The sequence below is a fragment of the Protopterus annectens genome, chromosome 1.part0, assembly GCF_019279795.1.
Source record: "Protopterus annectens isolate FY-2018-M chromosome 1.part0, PAN1.0, whole genome shotgun sequence".
In the NCBI taxonomy this organism is placed as follows: domain Eukaryota; kingdom Metazoa; phylum Chordata; order Ceratodontiformes; family Protopteridae; genus Protopterus; species Protopterus annectens.
In genome coordinates this window covers 593,371,668-593,389,879 of record NC_056725.1, presented here as the reverse complement: position 1 = coordinate 593,389,879, position 18,212 = coordinate 593,371,668, and the positions used below count along the sequence as shown (strand labels likewise).

The 18,212-nt window shown below is 43.6% G+C and overlaps 1 protein-coding gene across 1 annotated transcript in view; it reads left to right on the top strand.

The window, feature by feature from the left end:
- Positions 1 to 18,212, top strand: part of RAB3GAP2 (RAB3 GTPase activating non-catalytic protein subunit 2) — a 2,949,955-nt gene that overhangs the window by 1,236,956 nt on the left and 1,694,787 nt on the right. The window contains exons 11-12 of the mRNA XM_044061656.1: positions 14,705 to 14,784; positions 15,103 to 15,192. Of these exons, the coding sequence (XP_043917591.1) occupies positions 14,705 to 14,784; positions 15,103 to 15,192 (170 nt within the window). The remainder of the gene's footprint in view (positions 1 to 14,704; positions 14,785 to 15,102; positions 15,193 to 18,212) is intronic.

The window sequence follows — 18,212 nt, the reverse complement described above, 5'->3', positions numbered from 1 at the left end:
ATCATGTAATTGCACCTATAGTTATACTATATAGGTATAGTATATACAATATAGTTGTACTTTATAGTTAAACTATATATGTTTTGGCTGGTTTCTCATGGCCATGTTTGGAGCATGCCCACAATATGTGCTCTCAGCTAACAAATCTTGCTGTGGAGCATTGGTCCAGTTGCTTATTTGTACTGTTGTAAATTAAAACAGTCTGTTCTTTCCCGTTACTAAGGTGTAGTAGAAAATCTTTTAAGATTTTTTTCTGTGTGCTCTTGTCTTAACTCTAGTTTTGAAACAGCTCTTCATGAGAGGCCTCATGTTCATCCAGCCTAGTCTTCTTTTCATGCTCTATTTTTTTTGCAGTTTTATCAGCTCATCTTAAAAGGTAGTTAAAGTTGCTTCTGTGTTTCCATTTTTTGTTGTTTGGTGGCATATGTTTCTTAGTGTTTAACTTATTTGAGTGCATTTGATTTTATTTTTTTATCTAAATTATTGGAGCTATCTTCTGTATCAAACTTGAAGGTTGATCTGTTCTTTGCAGAAGAGCTGCAGGATTTTTCCCAGCCATACATTTTTTATCTAATCATTTTCTGTTACTTTCTCAAAATTTCCTCTTTATTGGCTTTCAGGCAGTATAATTACTATGCAGTAACTACGTCTTACTGATGGATTTTTTTTTTTTTTTTTTTGCAATTTCAGTTTTCAAATTTTGAGAGCTCTGATCAACCTGTTGATCATTGTGTAGCCATCTTGGAAGTCTAGTCCAAGGAAAGTTTTTATTTATTTGTATATTCTGACTTTCGATTACTGGGAAAGTCCGACTGGGAAGGAGCCCATTTTCCGAGGAGGCCCGGGGAGAAAAGCTCCAAATTATTACAAAACATTTTCAGAACAATGATTTTACATTTAAAAAATAGTACAAAAAACAAATACAATTTAAATAATTGTGCAAAAATTAGATGTAATATTAAAACATTGTTTGAGAATAGAACCAAGATGTCCTTCTATTCAGTGTTGCAGCATTTTTTACATATAGTTTGTATTCTGCCCAACGATTCAACGTCTGGCCTGTATACAAAAGCTTAATCCCACTGCCTGTACATGGGATGTCACATGAAGGCACATAAAACATTAGCCTTAAAAGGGACGTCTGCATGTACAATCTTCAGAACTTTTTCACCATCATTCGGAAAGGTTGACTCGTACATTCGGGCTGCTATATTGCGTATTGTTGGTTTGCCTTACAGCTTCAGGTAAGTACCCCGTAGGGGATTTAATTTGTTACTGCTGCCTCTTGTTGTTGTTAATGTCATCCAGGAAGGGCAAGTGTAGGCGTGGAAGGCAAATTTCCCATAAGGATATTCCTGAGCTTTGCTTGTTCTGTTTTGGGCCTACTCACGACCATCTTTTCTGTTCTGTCTGTCAGACCTTTGTACTTAAGACATTGCGTAGTCGTTTGTCAGCTTTAAATCTGTATTTAGAAAACCAGAGACTCAAATGTCTGGCTAGGGACATGATGAAGGGTTCTAGGAGACCTTCAGAGCTGTCTGTGAAAGGGAAGGTTAGCAAAGCTAGGCCCAAATCCTCTTTGGCTGCGCCTTCTGCCTCCGACATACCCCTTCATGTTGGTGAAAACTTGGTGTTGTGTTTGGAGGTAGAGTCTGCTTCTTCAGTGGGAACTGCAGTGGAAGCCATCAGAAGATGGGATCCGAGAACATCTAAGGCTATGCAGATGTCCAGTTTGGACAACTTGGGGGAATCACGGTGTGTTGTTTCAGAGGACTCTGGAACCAGTCCTGCCCCAAGAAGCAGAAGACTGGGCATCTTGCTGCTCCTTCCACACCTCTGTTGGATTGGGATGCCTTTTCGGAGGGTCTCATTAAAACTCTGATGGCCTTGAGAGCTCCAGCTTCAGCTTCTCCTGTTTATGGCCCTGCTTTTTCCTCATCTTCTGTGTTGCCATCTGAGCCTCAGGAGTCTTCTTCTGTGCAGACTATTGAATATCAAGTTCAGGATTCTGACTCTGAAGGGGCTTCTTCAGATGAAGATTCTTTAGCTTACTCCACCCAGATCCCCCCCCCCCCGTAATATGCTTCTCCAGAGGAAGAGTCTAATGGGGGGGGTTCCCCCATAGAAGAACTTTCTTTTGGGGAAGTTAATAAAATTAGGGAATTTTTTAAATGGGATTCTTCCCAAATTGCAGAAGAGCAAAAAAGGTGTTATGATCTTCTCCAGTTGGTGGCCCCTGCTCCTTCAGTAGTCACTCCAGTCCTCCCAGCATTCTTAGATGCCTTTGCATCAGCATGTAAAACCCCAGATTTCCAAAGATGTTCTTCGTGTTTCACTGTTGCAGTCATTACATTTTGGTAATCTGCTGGCAGGTTGCCCTCAGTTGGCCTGAATTCCAAAGTCTTGGGTCCTGCGTCGGTTGCTGTCTCCTCTTCCATGACGTCAGGTCGTCAGGGGTATAAAACATGCAGCCGACACCATTTTCTTTAGTCTTTCTTGTCGTGCGGTGTCCGAAGCAGAAGCATTTCGCAAGTGCCAGTCGGCCAACTACTGAAATATTCGAGTTTGAGTTTCAGAACTGAAGTAACCCGTTGGGGAAATTTTTTTCTTGCTTTTTACCAATGTCAGAAAAAGTTAATAATTGTATTACTTGTGGGAAGCAAATACCTCATAAGGATTTCCATTTATACTGTATTCCTTGCCTAGGCCCTGATCACAACGTGCCTGGCTGTCGGTTTTGTGCTAGATTTAACCAACGCACTATTAAGCGTCGGTATATTTTTGCATCAAAGTACTTTGGAAACAGATTTAACTACCCAGAAATGTCATCGGATAGCAATCCCGACTACCAGAGTACATAAAAAACGCAAAGAAAAGGACAGAGAAAGGCAGTCGAGATCCAAAACAGACGAAGCTTCTCTTAAGCCAGTCGCCAGTTCACCGGTACTCAGTGAGGCCCTTTCGCAGCCCCTGACACCCGCTGTCCTTGAGTCGCAGGCCTCTACCGAGACCCATGTGGAGTCCACCAGGCCGCAAGATACTCAAGGTATTGGACCGACGGATGTTCCTCCTTCGGATGGGTCCGGAGCCGCTGAGCAGGCACCGGCTTTTAAGGGTGTATTCAGACCTCAACATTTGTATATCAAACCGACGACAGCTGCAAAACCAAAGACAAAAGCAACTTCTAAAACTAAAAAAACGAAGCATGAGCCACGTGCACAGGCCTCTGTGCCTAAAAAACAGATGATCAAAATGGCTGAAGACCTTATTACCTTGATCAGGGGTACCCACCCCCTCCTGATAAGAGGCCTAGGCAAGACACTGATTATGAATCTTCAGATCAGGTTTCTATTTCTTCTGATTCCTCTTCTGATCAGGAATTATCTATACCTCCTTATGAGGATTCTGATGCTGAGGAGTCTATTTCATCTGCATCTTCTCCTGAGGATTATTCATTTGGAGAAACCTTGCATACTTTGAGGGAGCATTTTCACTGGGAGAGTCAAGACTTCTCAGAATCAAAAATGAGACTCAGGGATTTCCTTCTTCTCCCTCAGCACAGGCCTTTAGCTAGCTATTCACCCTATTTTAGACAAGGTGGATGATGTGTTTTCGGAGTCAAGCTTGACCCCTGACTCCTTACCTCCAGCTCCCAGTAAGCCTGACAGATATTACAGGGTCCCTTACTCACATACATTTTTATTTAGAAACCCTGCTGCTGATCCTGAAAATATTTCACAGGGTCCAAAGGGAGTTAAGGCCTCAACAGCAAAAAATCCTACCCCGTCTGACAGAGATTCAAGGGCACTGGACAGATGGAGAAAAAAGGTTTATGCATCTGCAACCTTGGCAGTCAGGGCCTTAAACTGTCAATTTCATATGCTTAAGTACCAACAACATGTTATGGGATTGCTGAAACAGAAAATGATGTTGATTTCAGAATGTGCAGAAAATACAGAATTGCAGGAATTATTGCATGCAGCTGAACAAGTTGGAAAGCATACTTTGCAATGTGATTTTGATTCCTTAGAGGCCTCCTGCAGGGCCGCAGTTACTGGGTCTGTGATTAGGAGGCATGCCTGGTTAAAGGAACAAAATTTGCCTGATAATGTTAAAGCTAAATTGCTAGATGCACCTTTACAGCACGATTCTCTGTTTGGAATTGAGGCAGAAGAGGTTTTAAAGAAAATGGAAGACAAAGCTAAGTCTATGCAAACTGTTAAAGACTTCTTACAAGTGCAGCCACCAAGATTCAGTAGACACTGGCCTACAAAAAATTGGTCCTTTCCTGTGTCAGACAGAGCTCAAAGGGGCAAATCCAGGCGCCCTAAGGGTTCCAGATATCAGGCGCAAGATTCATACAGGTCAAAGCAATGGGGCGCTTCCACCTCCAAATCTGGAGGAGATAAAGCGCAAACCTACAGAAAGCAATCCCAATGACTTCCCTCTGCCTACACCAAGCACTTATCTTATGGCAGCACCCGTAGGGGGGAAAACTAGCACTTTTTGCTCAAAATTGGCAGTTAATAACCCAGGACAAGTGGGTACTAAGTATTGTATCACAGGGATACAGATTCCATTTCCACACTTTGACAATGGCAAATGGTTGGCCAGATCTGCCAAAAAATCAATGGGCAGAGGCACAGAAATAGGTTGCGTCACTCATGGATATGTGAGCCATTCAGACAGTACCAGAACAGGAAAAAGGACAAGGTTTTTACTCGACTGTTCTTGGTACCCAGAAAGGACAAGGCCTGGCGGCCAATACTGGACTTATCGATTTTGAACTCATACCTGGACATTTCAAAATTCTGACTTTGCAGCAGCTTCTGCCCATGCTGGGCAAGAGTGCTTGGCTGGTGACTTTAGACCTAAAAGAAGCATACTTGCATGTCCCAATAAGACAATCATGCAGAAGATACCTCAGATTCAAGCTGGCTTAATGCATTACCAATTCTCTGCACTGCCCTTTGGCTTATCTACTGCGCCCAGGGTCTTTACAAAGTCCCTGGCACCAGTAATTGCATTTTGCAGACAAAGAAGTATACAAATATATCCTTACTTGGACGACTGTCTCATTCAAGCAGAGAACAAGGACACTCTTCTTCGACACCTGGCATTTGTGAAAAGGCTTCTAACATGCCCAGGGTACACAATAAACGAAAATAAATCGCAACTGGTACCCTCTCAAAAGATAACATTCCTGGGTGCAAGCTTGAATACAACTGCCCAGATGGCTTACCTCACGCCAGACAAGCAAAGGCAACTGACTACTTACTTCAAACTGATGGCAACAAAAACCCAGTCTTCTACTAGACAAATTCTGCAGGCTCTGGGCTTCATGGCATCCTGCATCCTACTGATTCCATATGCAAGACGGCATATGAGGAAACTTCAATGGTACCTAAAACGTTTATGGAGTCAGCATTCTCACAATCTGGAAACAATGATTCCTCTCATTCCCTGCCTGCAACAGGAGTTTCTATGGTGGGCAAAGGCATGTCACCAGAACATGGGACGGTCATTCACTCTACCCCCTGCCAGCCAAACCATAAAAACAGACGCATCAGATTATGCCTGGGGGGCCCACATGGCAGAAAGATGCATTCAGGGCATATGGTCACCAAAACAAATGCATCTGCATATCAACCAGAAAGAGATGCTAGCTGTTCAAAATGCCCTAACAGCCTTCAAGGACTTACTTCGTCCAGGACAACTACTGATAAAGATGGACAACACCACAGTCATGTGGTATATAAACAAACAAGGGGGCACACACTCATACCCCTTTTGCAGATTAGCCATGGCACTGTGGAACACAGCTTTGACCTACCAAATACATTTTCAAGCTCAAATCCTGCCAGGAAAACAAAACATTCTGGCAGGCGATTTAAGCAGAAACCGTATGGATCCTCACAAGTGGAAACTAAATCCACAAGTCTTCAGCATGATAACAGAAAAATGGGGGAGCCCAGACATAGATCTATTTGTCTCTCTTCAAAATTATCAATTGAAAAGTTTCTGCACAAGGACTTATCACAGATAAGCATGGAAAATGGATGCCCTGTCCTTCGGTTGGAAAAACCTATCACTTTACGCCTTTCCTCCTCTCCCTCTTCTCCCCAAGGTCCTCCTAAAAGTCAGACCAGAGAAACCAAAGATGATACTAATTGCCCTGGACTGGCCCCGCCAGTACTGGTACCTAATCCTAAGGAACTTGTCTCAATACCCAGCAATGGACCTTGCCTCAAAGACCACAACTACTGTCCCAGCAAAACAGTCAGATCCTGCACAATCAACTACAGACTCTGAACCTGGCAGCATGGCTGATCATGTAGTCATACAAAAAACACCTCTCAGTAAAGCTGTGATGGATGTCATTTTGGAAGCCAGAAGGCCTAGTACTAGAAAATATTATGCTGACAAATGGAAGTGATTCTGTGCTTGGAATCGAGCACAAGGAACTGATACCGCAGAGCCAAATATTCCTCAGATATTGCAATACTTAACTGAGATGCTTGACAAAGGCCTATCTTTCTCATCAGTTAAAAATCATGCCTCTGCCATTTCGGCTCATTACAATAGAGAGCCACCAATCTTTTTTCATCCTTTACTAAAGCAGTATCTTAGAGGATCCAAAAATTTAAGGCCTTTTAGAAGATCACCATTGCCTGCATGGGACCTCAATTATGTGTTGGAAAAGCTCACCCTGCCTCCATTTGAACCAGCTGCTACCGCTGATATAAAGTTCTTATGGAAAACAGCTCTGCTACTAGCAATTACTCCAGCAAAAAGAGTTTCAGAGCTGCAGGCCCTCATAGCTATAGAGCCTTTCATCATATTTTACCCAGACAGGGTATCTCTGAGGAGAAATCCTACTTTTATGCCTAAGGTGGTTTCCAGTGTGGCTCTTAACCAAACAATTAATCTGCCATCCTTTTATCCAAATCCGCAGAACAAGGGGGAGAGAATTCTACATTCCTTGGACATACACAGACAGCTAAGATTCTACTTAAGCAGGACTAAAGCTCTAAGAAAAACTGAGCAATTACTAGTGACGTGCTGCAGGATCAGAGGGCAAGGCTATTTCAAAGCAGACAAGTTCAAAGTGGATAAGCCACTGCATCCATTTCTGCTACTTACACCATTGGAAAACCTGCGCCCGAGGGCATTAGGTCTCATTCCACCAGAGCTGCAGCTAACTTCAGCAGCCTTTCTAAGGGGAGTACCAACTAAAGACATTCTAGAGGCTGCTACTTGGAGTTCTGTTCACACCTTTACAAAGCATTATCATTTGTCTTTCTACTCTAAATCCAGAGCAGGCTTTGCCACTGCACTTCTGCAGGGCCTTATAGCCGCTCCTAATGCTGTTTATCTCCAGCCCTCCAACCATAGCTTTGGGATTCTACCCAAATGTAATGACTGCAACAGTGAAACACGAAGAACATACTGCAATTGTGTACACTTACCATAAATGTAGATGTTTGAGTGATTCACTGTTGCAGTCCAGTTTACCCTCCCGCCATCCCCCTGTCATTCTGGAGTTTATCTTTCCTTCTCTATCTTCTACAACCTATGTGGTGTATTTGCTTGTAGATGAAGGTAAAGTTTATATTGATGCATGCATATATATATATATATATATATATATATATATATATATATATATATATATATATATATTTCTGCTACCTTTTTGGGGGCACCTGACATCGGGGGCAAGAAAAACTAAAGAAAATGGCATCGGCTGCATGGTTCATACCCCTGATGTCATGGAAAAGGAGACAGCAACCGACGCAGGACCCAAAACTTTGGAATTCAGGTCGACTGAGGGCAACCTGCCAGCAGATTACCCAAATGTAATGACTGCAACAGTGAATACACTCGAACATCTACATTTATGGTAAGTGTACACATCTGTACTTTCTGCCCCTAAAAGAACTGGGCATTTTTATAAGGTCCCGGAGGATTGTAAGTTTCTTTTAAAATTCCCCTCAGCTGATCCTGCTGTAGTCTCCATTGCTTCTGACAAACCCTCTCTTGTTTCTCCTTCTACAAAGTTGCTTCCTTCTGACAAAGAAAGTAAGATTTGGGAAAGGATGGGGAAAAAGGTCTATATCTCTTCCACCTTGGCTATCAGAGCTATTAATTACCAAGCACCTATGTCTAGGTATGCTTTAGCCTTGCATTCTCAGGCTTCCCAGACTCTCTCCCATTTATCTGAATCACTGACTTTTTTCTTTTGTTTGCTTCCTCCCCGGTAGCTAGACATTCAATCAAATGTAGTTATGATGCAGTAGAGGCATCTTCCAGGGCAGCAGCTTCTGCTTCTGTTCTCAGGAGGCATTTCTGGCTACATCTTCAGGCTCTCCCTGATGACATTAAGGCCAAATTGCTTGATGCTGCTTTGGACAATTCTTCCCTATTTTACAAGGTAGTTGCAGAACTCTTCAAATCCCTGAAAGAAAAAAGGTAAGGAGCTCCAGGATTTGAAACACTTGTATCCACAGTCCCTAAATTCCATAGAAATTTCCCTGGCAAGACTCCCTTTGTCAGGAAAATTGCTCGCTCCTCCACTTCTACTCCTTCTGCATCTAGGCCATGAATGTCTTCCAGAAGACCCCCCCTCACTCTAAGGCAGTTGCTTCTGTTTCTTCTCCTCAGCAACCCCTTCAACCCTGGCAAAGTCCCGTGTGACTCTCAGCTTCATCTTCCAAGTCTTACTCCTTTATCGCTTTGCCTTTCTCTTTCCCTCTTAGCTTGGAAGGAAATCACTCAGGATTCCTAGGTGATTTCAGTCATCCAAAACGGATACTTTATGACTTGGAAGACTCTTTCCCTCCCCCCCCCCTTTCAGGAGATACCTCAGCCACCCCCCCCCCCTTTTCAGGAGATACCTCAGCCACCCTCCCCCCCCCCCCTTTCAGGAGATACCTCAGCCACCCTCCAGTCAACTACATGTAATTCCTCTGTTACTAGCTCAACTTTCCAACCAAGGCAGTATTCAGCCTGGTCCTCCAGACCAACAAGTTAGGGGGTTTTACTCCAGGATGTTTCTTGTCCCAAGAAAAGGGAGTCCTTGGGAGCCTAACCTGTATCTTTCCCTATTGAACACTTTCCTGATGGTGCCTTCTTTCAGGATGCTATTTTTGCAATCCCTGCTTCCCCTGGTTCCTCCTCAAGCTTTCCTAGCTTATCTGGATATCAGAGATGCCTATCTGCATATCCCTGCTCACCCACAGTTCAGGAAGTTCTTGCGTTTCTCGGTGGGTTCTTTGCACTTTCAATTTTCTGTCTTGCCTTTTGGTCTTTCCACAGCTCCAAGGGTATTCACAAAGTGCCTGGCCCCAGCCATTGCCTATTTAAGATTGAAAGGCCTCCAAACATACCCCTACTTGGACAATCTGCTCTTTCTGGACAGCAGTCCTGACCTGCTACTCCAAGAACTGGACCTAGCTGTTCCCTTTCTGCAGAGCCTAGGATTCTCAATAAACTTCAAGAAATCAAGTTTGACACTAAGTCAAGATCTTGTATTCCTGGGATCCAGGCTCAGGGCAGACTTGATGATGGTTTTTCTCCCTTCAGAAAAAGGTTTTGCAGCAGGTAAGGAAACCCAATACTAGAAAATCTTACATTTCCAAGTGGAGAAGATTTTTCCATCTGGTGCCAAAAAAGAAAAGAGAATCCCCTTTGCAAATATTCTTTTAGTGCTCTCTTACCTGTGCGAGTTGCTTAAGAGTGGTCTTTCCTATTCCTCAGTCACGGTCCACTGTTCAGCCTTGCCTGCTTGCTTGCCTTTAACTTCCCCTTTAGCTTCCAGGATAGAGGTTAAGCTTTTTCTTTAAGGCATCCTACACATGAAACCTCCCAGGAAACCAGTTCCTCCTCCTTGGGATCTTAACTATGTATTAGAGAAGCTTACTCAGGCTCCTTTTGAGACAGTGGCTTCAGCTTCTCTAAAGTTTTGCACCTGGAAAACAGTACTTATAGTAGCCTTAACCTCTGCTAGAATGGTCTCTGAAATTCAGGCATTGATGGCTTCACCTCCCTTTGTGGTTTTCCACAAGGACAGTGTGTCTTTGAGAACTAATCCTTTCTTCATGCCTAAAGCGGTGAATGAGTTTTTTTCTGAATCAGTCCATCCATTTGTCTATTTTCATCCCTTCTCCTCAATCCTTTAGTGAGAGGGTTCTGCATTCTTTAGATGTACGTAGACAACTCAGATTTTACCTTGACAAAACTAAGTCCATTAGGAAGTCTGATCAACTTTGTGTCCTTTCATCTCAGGACACTCGGTTTACCTGTTTCCAAACAAAGCATCTCTGCTTGGATTTCTAAGGCCATTGTATTTTGCTATGATTTTCATGGGAAATCCTTATAATCTTTCATTAAGGTCCATTCCATCAGATCAGTTGCATCCTCAGGGGTTTCTTCAAAGGCCTAGATGCTCACTCCATTTTGGAAGGTGCCACCTGGTCATCTGTTCATACCTTTACAAAGCATTACAAGTTGGACACTATCTCCAGATCCTGGGCAGGATTTGCCAGGGCAGTTCTGCATGGATATGTGGAAAATGTTTCTTCTTAGTCTTTCTCTTCTCCATCCTCCTGTCTGGGTTCCCTTTCAGCTTTTGCACTCTCCCATATGTACAGAATACTGCAACATTGAATAGAAGGACATAGGAAAATTGTGTAAAATCTTACCATAACCATTTATGTCCTCCTTTTCTATGTTGCAGTATTTTGTCCCACCCGCCTTCCCCCTACATCTTGTTCTTTCTTAGGATGACTCCTCCTTAGTCTCCCTTTGGATTTCTGTTCCTCATGGGGCTGTCTTATTCTGAAGATTGTACGTGCAGACATCCCTTTTATGGCTGATGTTTTCTGTGCCTTCGTGTGACGTCCCACATATAGGCAGTGGCGTTAAACTGTTGTATACAGGACGGACGTCTGGTCATTAGGTGGAATACAACCCGTATGTAAAGAATACTGCAGCACAGAGGAGAAGGATGTCTATGGTTCTAGTAAGATTTTACATAACTATTCTGTATATGACAATGATTTAATAGTTAGAGAAATTTTAGCCAGTTTATAGAGAAATTAAAGGTAAGTTAGTAGAATACAGACAGTAATTGCAGTACAAAGTGAGAAAAAAACAGGCTTATGGTATATTTAGAGAGGAAGCCAAGGGAGAGAAATTGATAGAAGTAAGGAAGTAAATGAAGAAGGGATAGCAAGGAGATATAAGGTATGACAAGGTATTTTTTGTACATATTTAGTATAGTTTATCCTGATGTTAAGTAAGAACATGGACAGATTTTAGCTAGGAAATCTTTCAGAAAGGTTTTGAAGGATGGGAGGAGGAAGGTATTAACCTAATGGATAGAGAAAAAGAATTCCAGGCCTTAGCAACATAATATGAGTAAAGACATTGCCCAGCAGATTTGATAGGTTTATGGACAGGCAGGAATTTGTGGTCATTGGATTGTAATTATTAACTGGAAACATAGTTGTGTGGAATGTTATTTAATCCTGGACAAGTAGATGGATTCTGGATAATTTAATAGGTGGTAAGAAGCTGTGTATATGTTAACTCATGGGATACTTCTAGCCATTTTAGGCTTTTTAGTACTATACAGTGGTGGGTTTTGAAAAGGGGTATTTGCTACAAATTTATAATTTTTATAGCATTGTTCAAGTTTTGATTTTTGGGATGCCTGATGTTAGTAATGATGGGAGCACTATAAAGAAATGTAGGGAGGAAATAAGTAGTGGCAAGTGTAGTTCCTTCATTTAGAAAGTTTTTGGCTCTGTAAAACATTTCTACCTTTTGATGAGTTTTCTTATGCAAATTTGTATGTCCAGAACGAATTTAAGATTATCATTCACAATCATTCCTAATAATTTGCTTTGAGAAGTGACTTCAGTGGTTATGTTATCAAGAAAGAGAGGACTTCAGATTTTGTTTTTTCATGGGAGTGGAAGAGGGATTTAGGGAAAAAAGTAGTTTTTTTTTTTTTTTTTTTTAAGGGTTGAGCAAGTGTTATCCTAAGTTCTACTGTTAAGATAGATGAGCATGATTCACTGCCATAATAACCTGCCACCCATTTTGGAATCACTAATGGGAAATATCTTGCTCTTCAGTTATAGAATTAGCTGATGCTTGCAGAAATCAGAATTTCAGTTACAGACATGATTGGTCAGTGCTTTGTGAAGTACTTTTATTACAGAACATATAGCTACCACGATTGGCACATTTAGGCATGGGACATAAAAGTGGATGATGAAATAGGGTAGACATGTTACAATAGTTGTGTACTGAAGAGAGACTGTGCTAATGATCATGATATTTACGCACTGTCGTTCATAGATGTCCTTCTGTTCTCATGTTGCAGTATTCAGAACCCTTGGTTTATCCTCTGCTAGCTACCCGAACGTCCGGCCAGTATACAAAAACTCCTAGTCACTGATAGGTACGTGGGACATGTGACAGTGGCTGAGAGACCGTGGGCCATAAAAGTGATGCCTGCATGTACCTTTCCGCAAAACTTGTCTGCCGCCAGTGGAATGTCAGCTCTTCCTGCTGTCCCTGCCATTGGATCTTCAAATTTAAAATATAAGTACCCCATCGGAGCTGTTTTTTTCTAATTCTTTTGGGTCACTGCATGCCTGTTTAGGTTCATGTCATCCAGGAAAGGAAAGTGCAGGTGCAGACATCAGATCCCCCATAAGGACACTCATGAGCTCTGCCTTTTCTGCTTGGGACCTACACACGACCATGAAACTTGCATGGTCAGGCCCTCGTACCTAAGACACTCTGCAGTCATCTGCATGGTCTTAACATTTACTTAGAAATCCAGTGTCTTAAATACCTGGCACTAGAGGTGGAAGGGCCATCCGGTCAGACCTTAGAGCCACCCAAAAAGAAGGCCAAAGTCTCCAGACCTGAACCTGCTGCTACATCACCTCCACCCGACATCCTTCCTGTGGCCGACATTCGCCTGGAGGAACATTCGGAATCTGCTGAAATAGGTGTAGCAGGTACCGTTTGGGATGCCGCAGAATCTGGAGGGAAAGCATGTCTGTGGAGGTTTCGCAGACATTGACCGCCACCGACAAGGGGGAACCTTCGCTTGTTGTGGCTGTCCAGACAGGTTCTTCCGCTGCTTCAGTGCAAACAGAGTCTAGGTACTCCTTAGGCCTTATGCCCTGTAGGCCTTCCCTGAAAAAGAAGCAAAAGACTAAACATGTCACCCTCCCCGCAGAAAGCCAACCTGACTGGCAGGTCTCCTCCCAGAGCCTGTTTAATGATTTTATGGCCCTAAGGCCTGCTATGCCTGCCTCTCCACCGGCTGAGCCCCCCCCCACACACACTTATTAGACCCAGGCCTCAGGTCAAGGACACTATCAAACCTGAAGATGAGGAATCTTCGGAGGATTCTCTTTCTTACATGTATCGGATGCCATCCAGTCTTGGGTATGCTTCCCCAGAGGAGGACTCTGCTGAGACAGACTCCCCAGGAGAGGGCCTCACTTTGGTGAGACCATCTCAAAAATGAAAGAATATTTTAAGTGGGATTCCTCTGAAATGTCAGAGGTCCAAAAAAGATACTATGAGCTCTTGCAGATGGACACCCCGGCTCTTTGTGCCATTCCTACAATCTTACCAGCCTTATTTGAATGCTTTCAGTTTAGCCTTTGTGAATCCGGATTCCCAACCACCTGCCTCTCGAAGGCTGGACAAGTTCTATAAGGTCCCTGAAGGAAAAAATTCTTGATTAAATGCCCTGTTGCAGACCCTGGTACTGTTTCAATTTCTGCAGGTAAACCATCTAGACTGCTTCCCTTCACCTCTGTCCTTCCCACAGGTAAGGACAGTAAGACAGTGGAGCGCATTGGAAAAAAAGTTAACACTTCTGCTACCTTGGCCTTTAGGGCAGTAAATTACCAGACACATATGTTTAAGTATGCCCTGGCCCTTTTGACTCAGGTTACCAAGCTTTTGGTAGATCTCCCTAGCATTCACCTCCCAAGGCTCAAATATCTAGCCTCATCTCATTGTCTTCTCAAGTCACTAGACATTCAGTTAGATGCAGCTTTGATGCTGCAGAAGCCTTTGCCAGATCAGCAGCATCTGCATCAGTCCTTAGACTATACTCGTAGTTAAGGCTACAACCCTTACCAACATGAGAATAGAAGGACATATAATAGTTGTATAAAATCTTATCATAACCATAGATGTCCTCTTCTTCCATGTTGCAGTATTCATTCCCTCCCTCCAACCCTCTTTATTTTCAATTAAAACTATCCCTTCTTGGATGGTACATGGCTTGTGCAGCAATCCTGGGACTAGGGTCCTACTGGGGCATTCAGGTCTGAGGAAAGGTATGTGCAGGGATCACTTTTATGTCTCATGCTCCCTTGGCCAATGTTAGATGTCCCCATGCTCCCTTGGCCATTGTTAGATGTCCCTATGTCCCACATACTTAGTAGTGACTAGAGGCTTTTGTATACTGGCCAGACATTCGGGCAGCTAGCAGAGCATAACCCAAGGATTTTGAATGCTGCAACATGGAGGAGAAGGACATCTATGGTTATGGTAAGATTTTACAAAACTATTGTTTATGTTTTGGTAGCAGTGAGCAGTATTAAAGTTTGATCAAGATTTTAAGATTTTACTTAATTTGTTTATTTTTATTTTACAGGGTAGTTCACAGCCTTTACTTTCACATGTTGCCTTAGCAGTTGCCAGCAAGCTTACAACGGCATTCTTTAATGCAGCAAGGTAATTCCTTAATGCTTGGTTAAGTACAATGAAAACATAATGGGTAGTCACAGATAAGCTCCTGTGATGTTATAAAAAACAAGACCATTAAAACCACACACTGTTCATTCACGTGAATAAACAGTGTGTGCTTTTAATGGTCTTGTTTTTTATAACATCGCAGGAGCTTGTCCGTGCCTACCACTTTGGATTTACTGGTGACATTGTAGTGAATGTACTCTCCTTGTGCTTTGAGTTACAATGAAAACATATTAGCATAGTGACAGAATATTGGTACACTGCAGTTTCATATGGATCCTGTGTCTTCCTTTTTTTCAGTGGCTGGCTTGGATGGAAGCATAAACATGAAGAGGAAACTTTGCAAAAACAAAAGCCAAAGGTTGAACCTGCCACACCTCTTGCTGTTAGGTAAGCTTTGCACTTGTGCCTGGATGTGTGGGATATAAACATTTTTACTTTGTGCCTACCCAAGTAATTTTTATTTGATACCTAAATGATATACAGAATATTTCCTCAATGCTAATAGCTGAAAGATTGGCATAGGTGTTGCCAAAATTGATAGATATGGATCATTATGGTTTTGTGGAGGGGAAACGAACATCTGACAGCATTAATATTACAGCGGTGATCCATTGGGAAACATAATGTAAGAAAATACCTCTGCTGTTGGTGCGTCTTGATGTAAAGAAAGCATTCAATAGAGTAAGCTGAGATATTATGAGTAGGACAATGGAAGCATTTACATTGCCTAATACAATAATAGAATTCATTAAGAGGCTTTATGAAGAATCGGAGGCAAGTATTGAAGTGGGAGGGCTCCTCTCCAAGTTGTGTCTGCACATAAGAACCAGACAGAGGTGCCTTATTTCACCTTTATTTGCTTAGTATTTAGAGCCATTGGCAAAGACAATAAGGGACACAGAAATTCAAGGATATAATTGGTATGATAGTCAAGAAAAGTTGGGTTTATTTGCAGATGACATTATTTTGTACCTGCTAAAACCAGAAAAGGACATATTACTGTTGTGGAATATTCTGAGACAGTTTCAAGTCTTTTGGGGATATAAAATTAATAAACATGAAACAAAGGGTATAGCTGTAAACTGTGTACCCACACATGAATTGGTTCAGCAGTAGCCATTTTTATGGAGACATGATAAAATGATGTATGTAGTAATATGGATTAAAAAGGCTTCCGTTTTGGCAGCCAAGGATATGTGAGAAGAAACTAAACAAAGATAATATAAAAACTGCGGAAATGAAAGCTCTTGTTTATGGATATGGATAGCAAGTTACAAGCAGTGAAAATGTTTTTATTACCTTTAGATCTGAAGTAGTTTACTTCATTTGGCCATCAACCTGCGGGTTATGGTTCCGACTCAGATCTGAGCCGGCAAATTCACGAACATCTGCTCTGAGCTCCAAGCTCCCCCCTACCCATAATACACTGCCACCACCTTCCTTCCCTCCCTCAGATCTCGTTTGCCGCGTTTGCATCATGATATCTGAGCTCCGGGTATAGTGAGTACTTTGAGTTTTGCTTCAGCGCGTTTTTGCAGTTTGTGTGTTAGGTGAGTTAGTGTAGTTTCCCTCTCCATGCCCCTCGCTGGTGTGTCGTGCTTTTTCTAGTTTAAAAAGTTTTCAAAAAAAGTAATTCCTCCCTCACCTTGTGTGTGTGTGTGTGTGTGTGTGTGTGTGTGTGTGTGTGTGTGTGTGTGTGTGTGTGTGTGTGTGTGTGTGTGGGTGGCATACTAGGTAGTCTTAGGCTTTTGTTGTTGATAATGGCTGAACAGCCTAAACAAAATGTTTAGAAAATTCACAGAGTGTGGCCACAAGTTGTCGCCTGCTGATGGACACAATCTGTGCATTGTATGCTTGGGTGTGTCTCACCTATCTTCTGAATGTGGTATTTGTGCGGGCTTTAACCTGCCAGCCCTGAGGGACCGCAGGGCAAAGCTTATTATGAAGGGCCTTCTCCCTGCTTCTGAGGCTGCCACTTCTACTTTGGCAGTCACGGCTGTGACCGTTCCTTTGGTCTCTGTCACTCCTTCTCTCTCTCTGTCTCTCCCTCCAAGGCCGGGACTCAACCTCCCTCTTCTATGCCTGGAGAAGGGGTTTCTGTTTGCCAGAAGAAACCCAAGAGAGAACACAAGGCTGAAAGACACAGGAAGAGGTCCTTGGATCATTCCACCCCAGCTGGGCCTCCTCCTAAGGCTCATGTGGTTACTAAACCTACCTCCCCTTGGCTCCAATCACCACATTTTTCTCCGGGGCCGGAGGAGCCTAGGTCTTCCTCCAGGGCATCTGTACACTAGCCAGCTAGGTCGGAGTCAGTCACCTCGTCACGATCCATGCATAGTCTCTCGGAATCAGACATGGGTAAAACGATGACTTTTATTCGGATGCAGATCCAGATGGGAGTCCTGCCAGCTCCCTCTCCCTCCGGAGGGGGTAGCTCACTTCCCTTCTTTTCACCAATTTCTCCTTCTCTGATCTGACCCTCCACTTTGGAGTACTTGGATCTGAGGATGTTCGGAGTCAGGGTGTCGGCGCCCATGGTACTTGCTTCCTCAGTGCCGGCGGTTGCCTTGAGCACGTCGGATCTGACTAGTTCGAATCCGAGTGGCTTTCGAAGCCATAGCCTGCACATCAGATCTGAGGGGGTGGAGGTTTTTTCGTTGGCTCTGGGCCATCCCCTCGGTGCTCCGTCTCCTTCAGGACTGGCTCCGATCTGCTTGTCGGACCCGGGGAGAGCAGCTACTATGCTGGAGTCCCAGGTCGCTCGCTCTCCTTTGGTGTTCAGTGTAGTGGAACGGGTCCTCTCAGTTGGATCGAGACCCCTGACCATTTCTTCGGATTCCACCCCGACTCCCCCTGGTTCTGGTATGACTCAAATCATTTTACCACAGGGACAGCCCATGCTCAAACTGCCCCAGACAGGTTCCCTTGAGGAACATCAGACGGGTTGCGAGCCGTCTTCAGAGATCCCCACTGGAGAGGTTCCTCGCAAGCATACGTGCAAGAGGAGGCACTTGGACTTCTCCCCGGAGTCCCTCACTGAGGAGACTGACTTGGAAGAAGGGGAAGGTTCCCCCAGATCACCTCCTGAGGATGTCTTCTCTGGAGACATCATAGAATCTTTACTCCAGCAGGGAGGCTGGTCCACCCCAAAGCCTTCCTCAGATGAGTCGGTGATGCTGTAGGCCTTAAGCGCAGGCCCATCTACTTCCTGGGTGCTCCCCCCCCCCCAGCGGACCCTCTGGTGGATTTAATCACTTTGCGGGCTTGGAAGGAGCCAGACATCGTAGACCCTATTCCAAATCACCCTGACAAAATTTTAAGCCCCCCTTCTGACAGACTGGCATGGAGCAAAGGGATCTCTGTAGACGCTATGGTGGTAGCATCAGCCACCAAGAAGGAACTGGCTT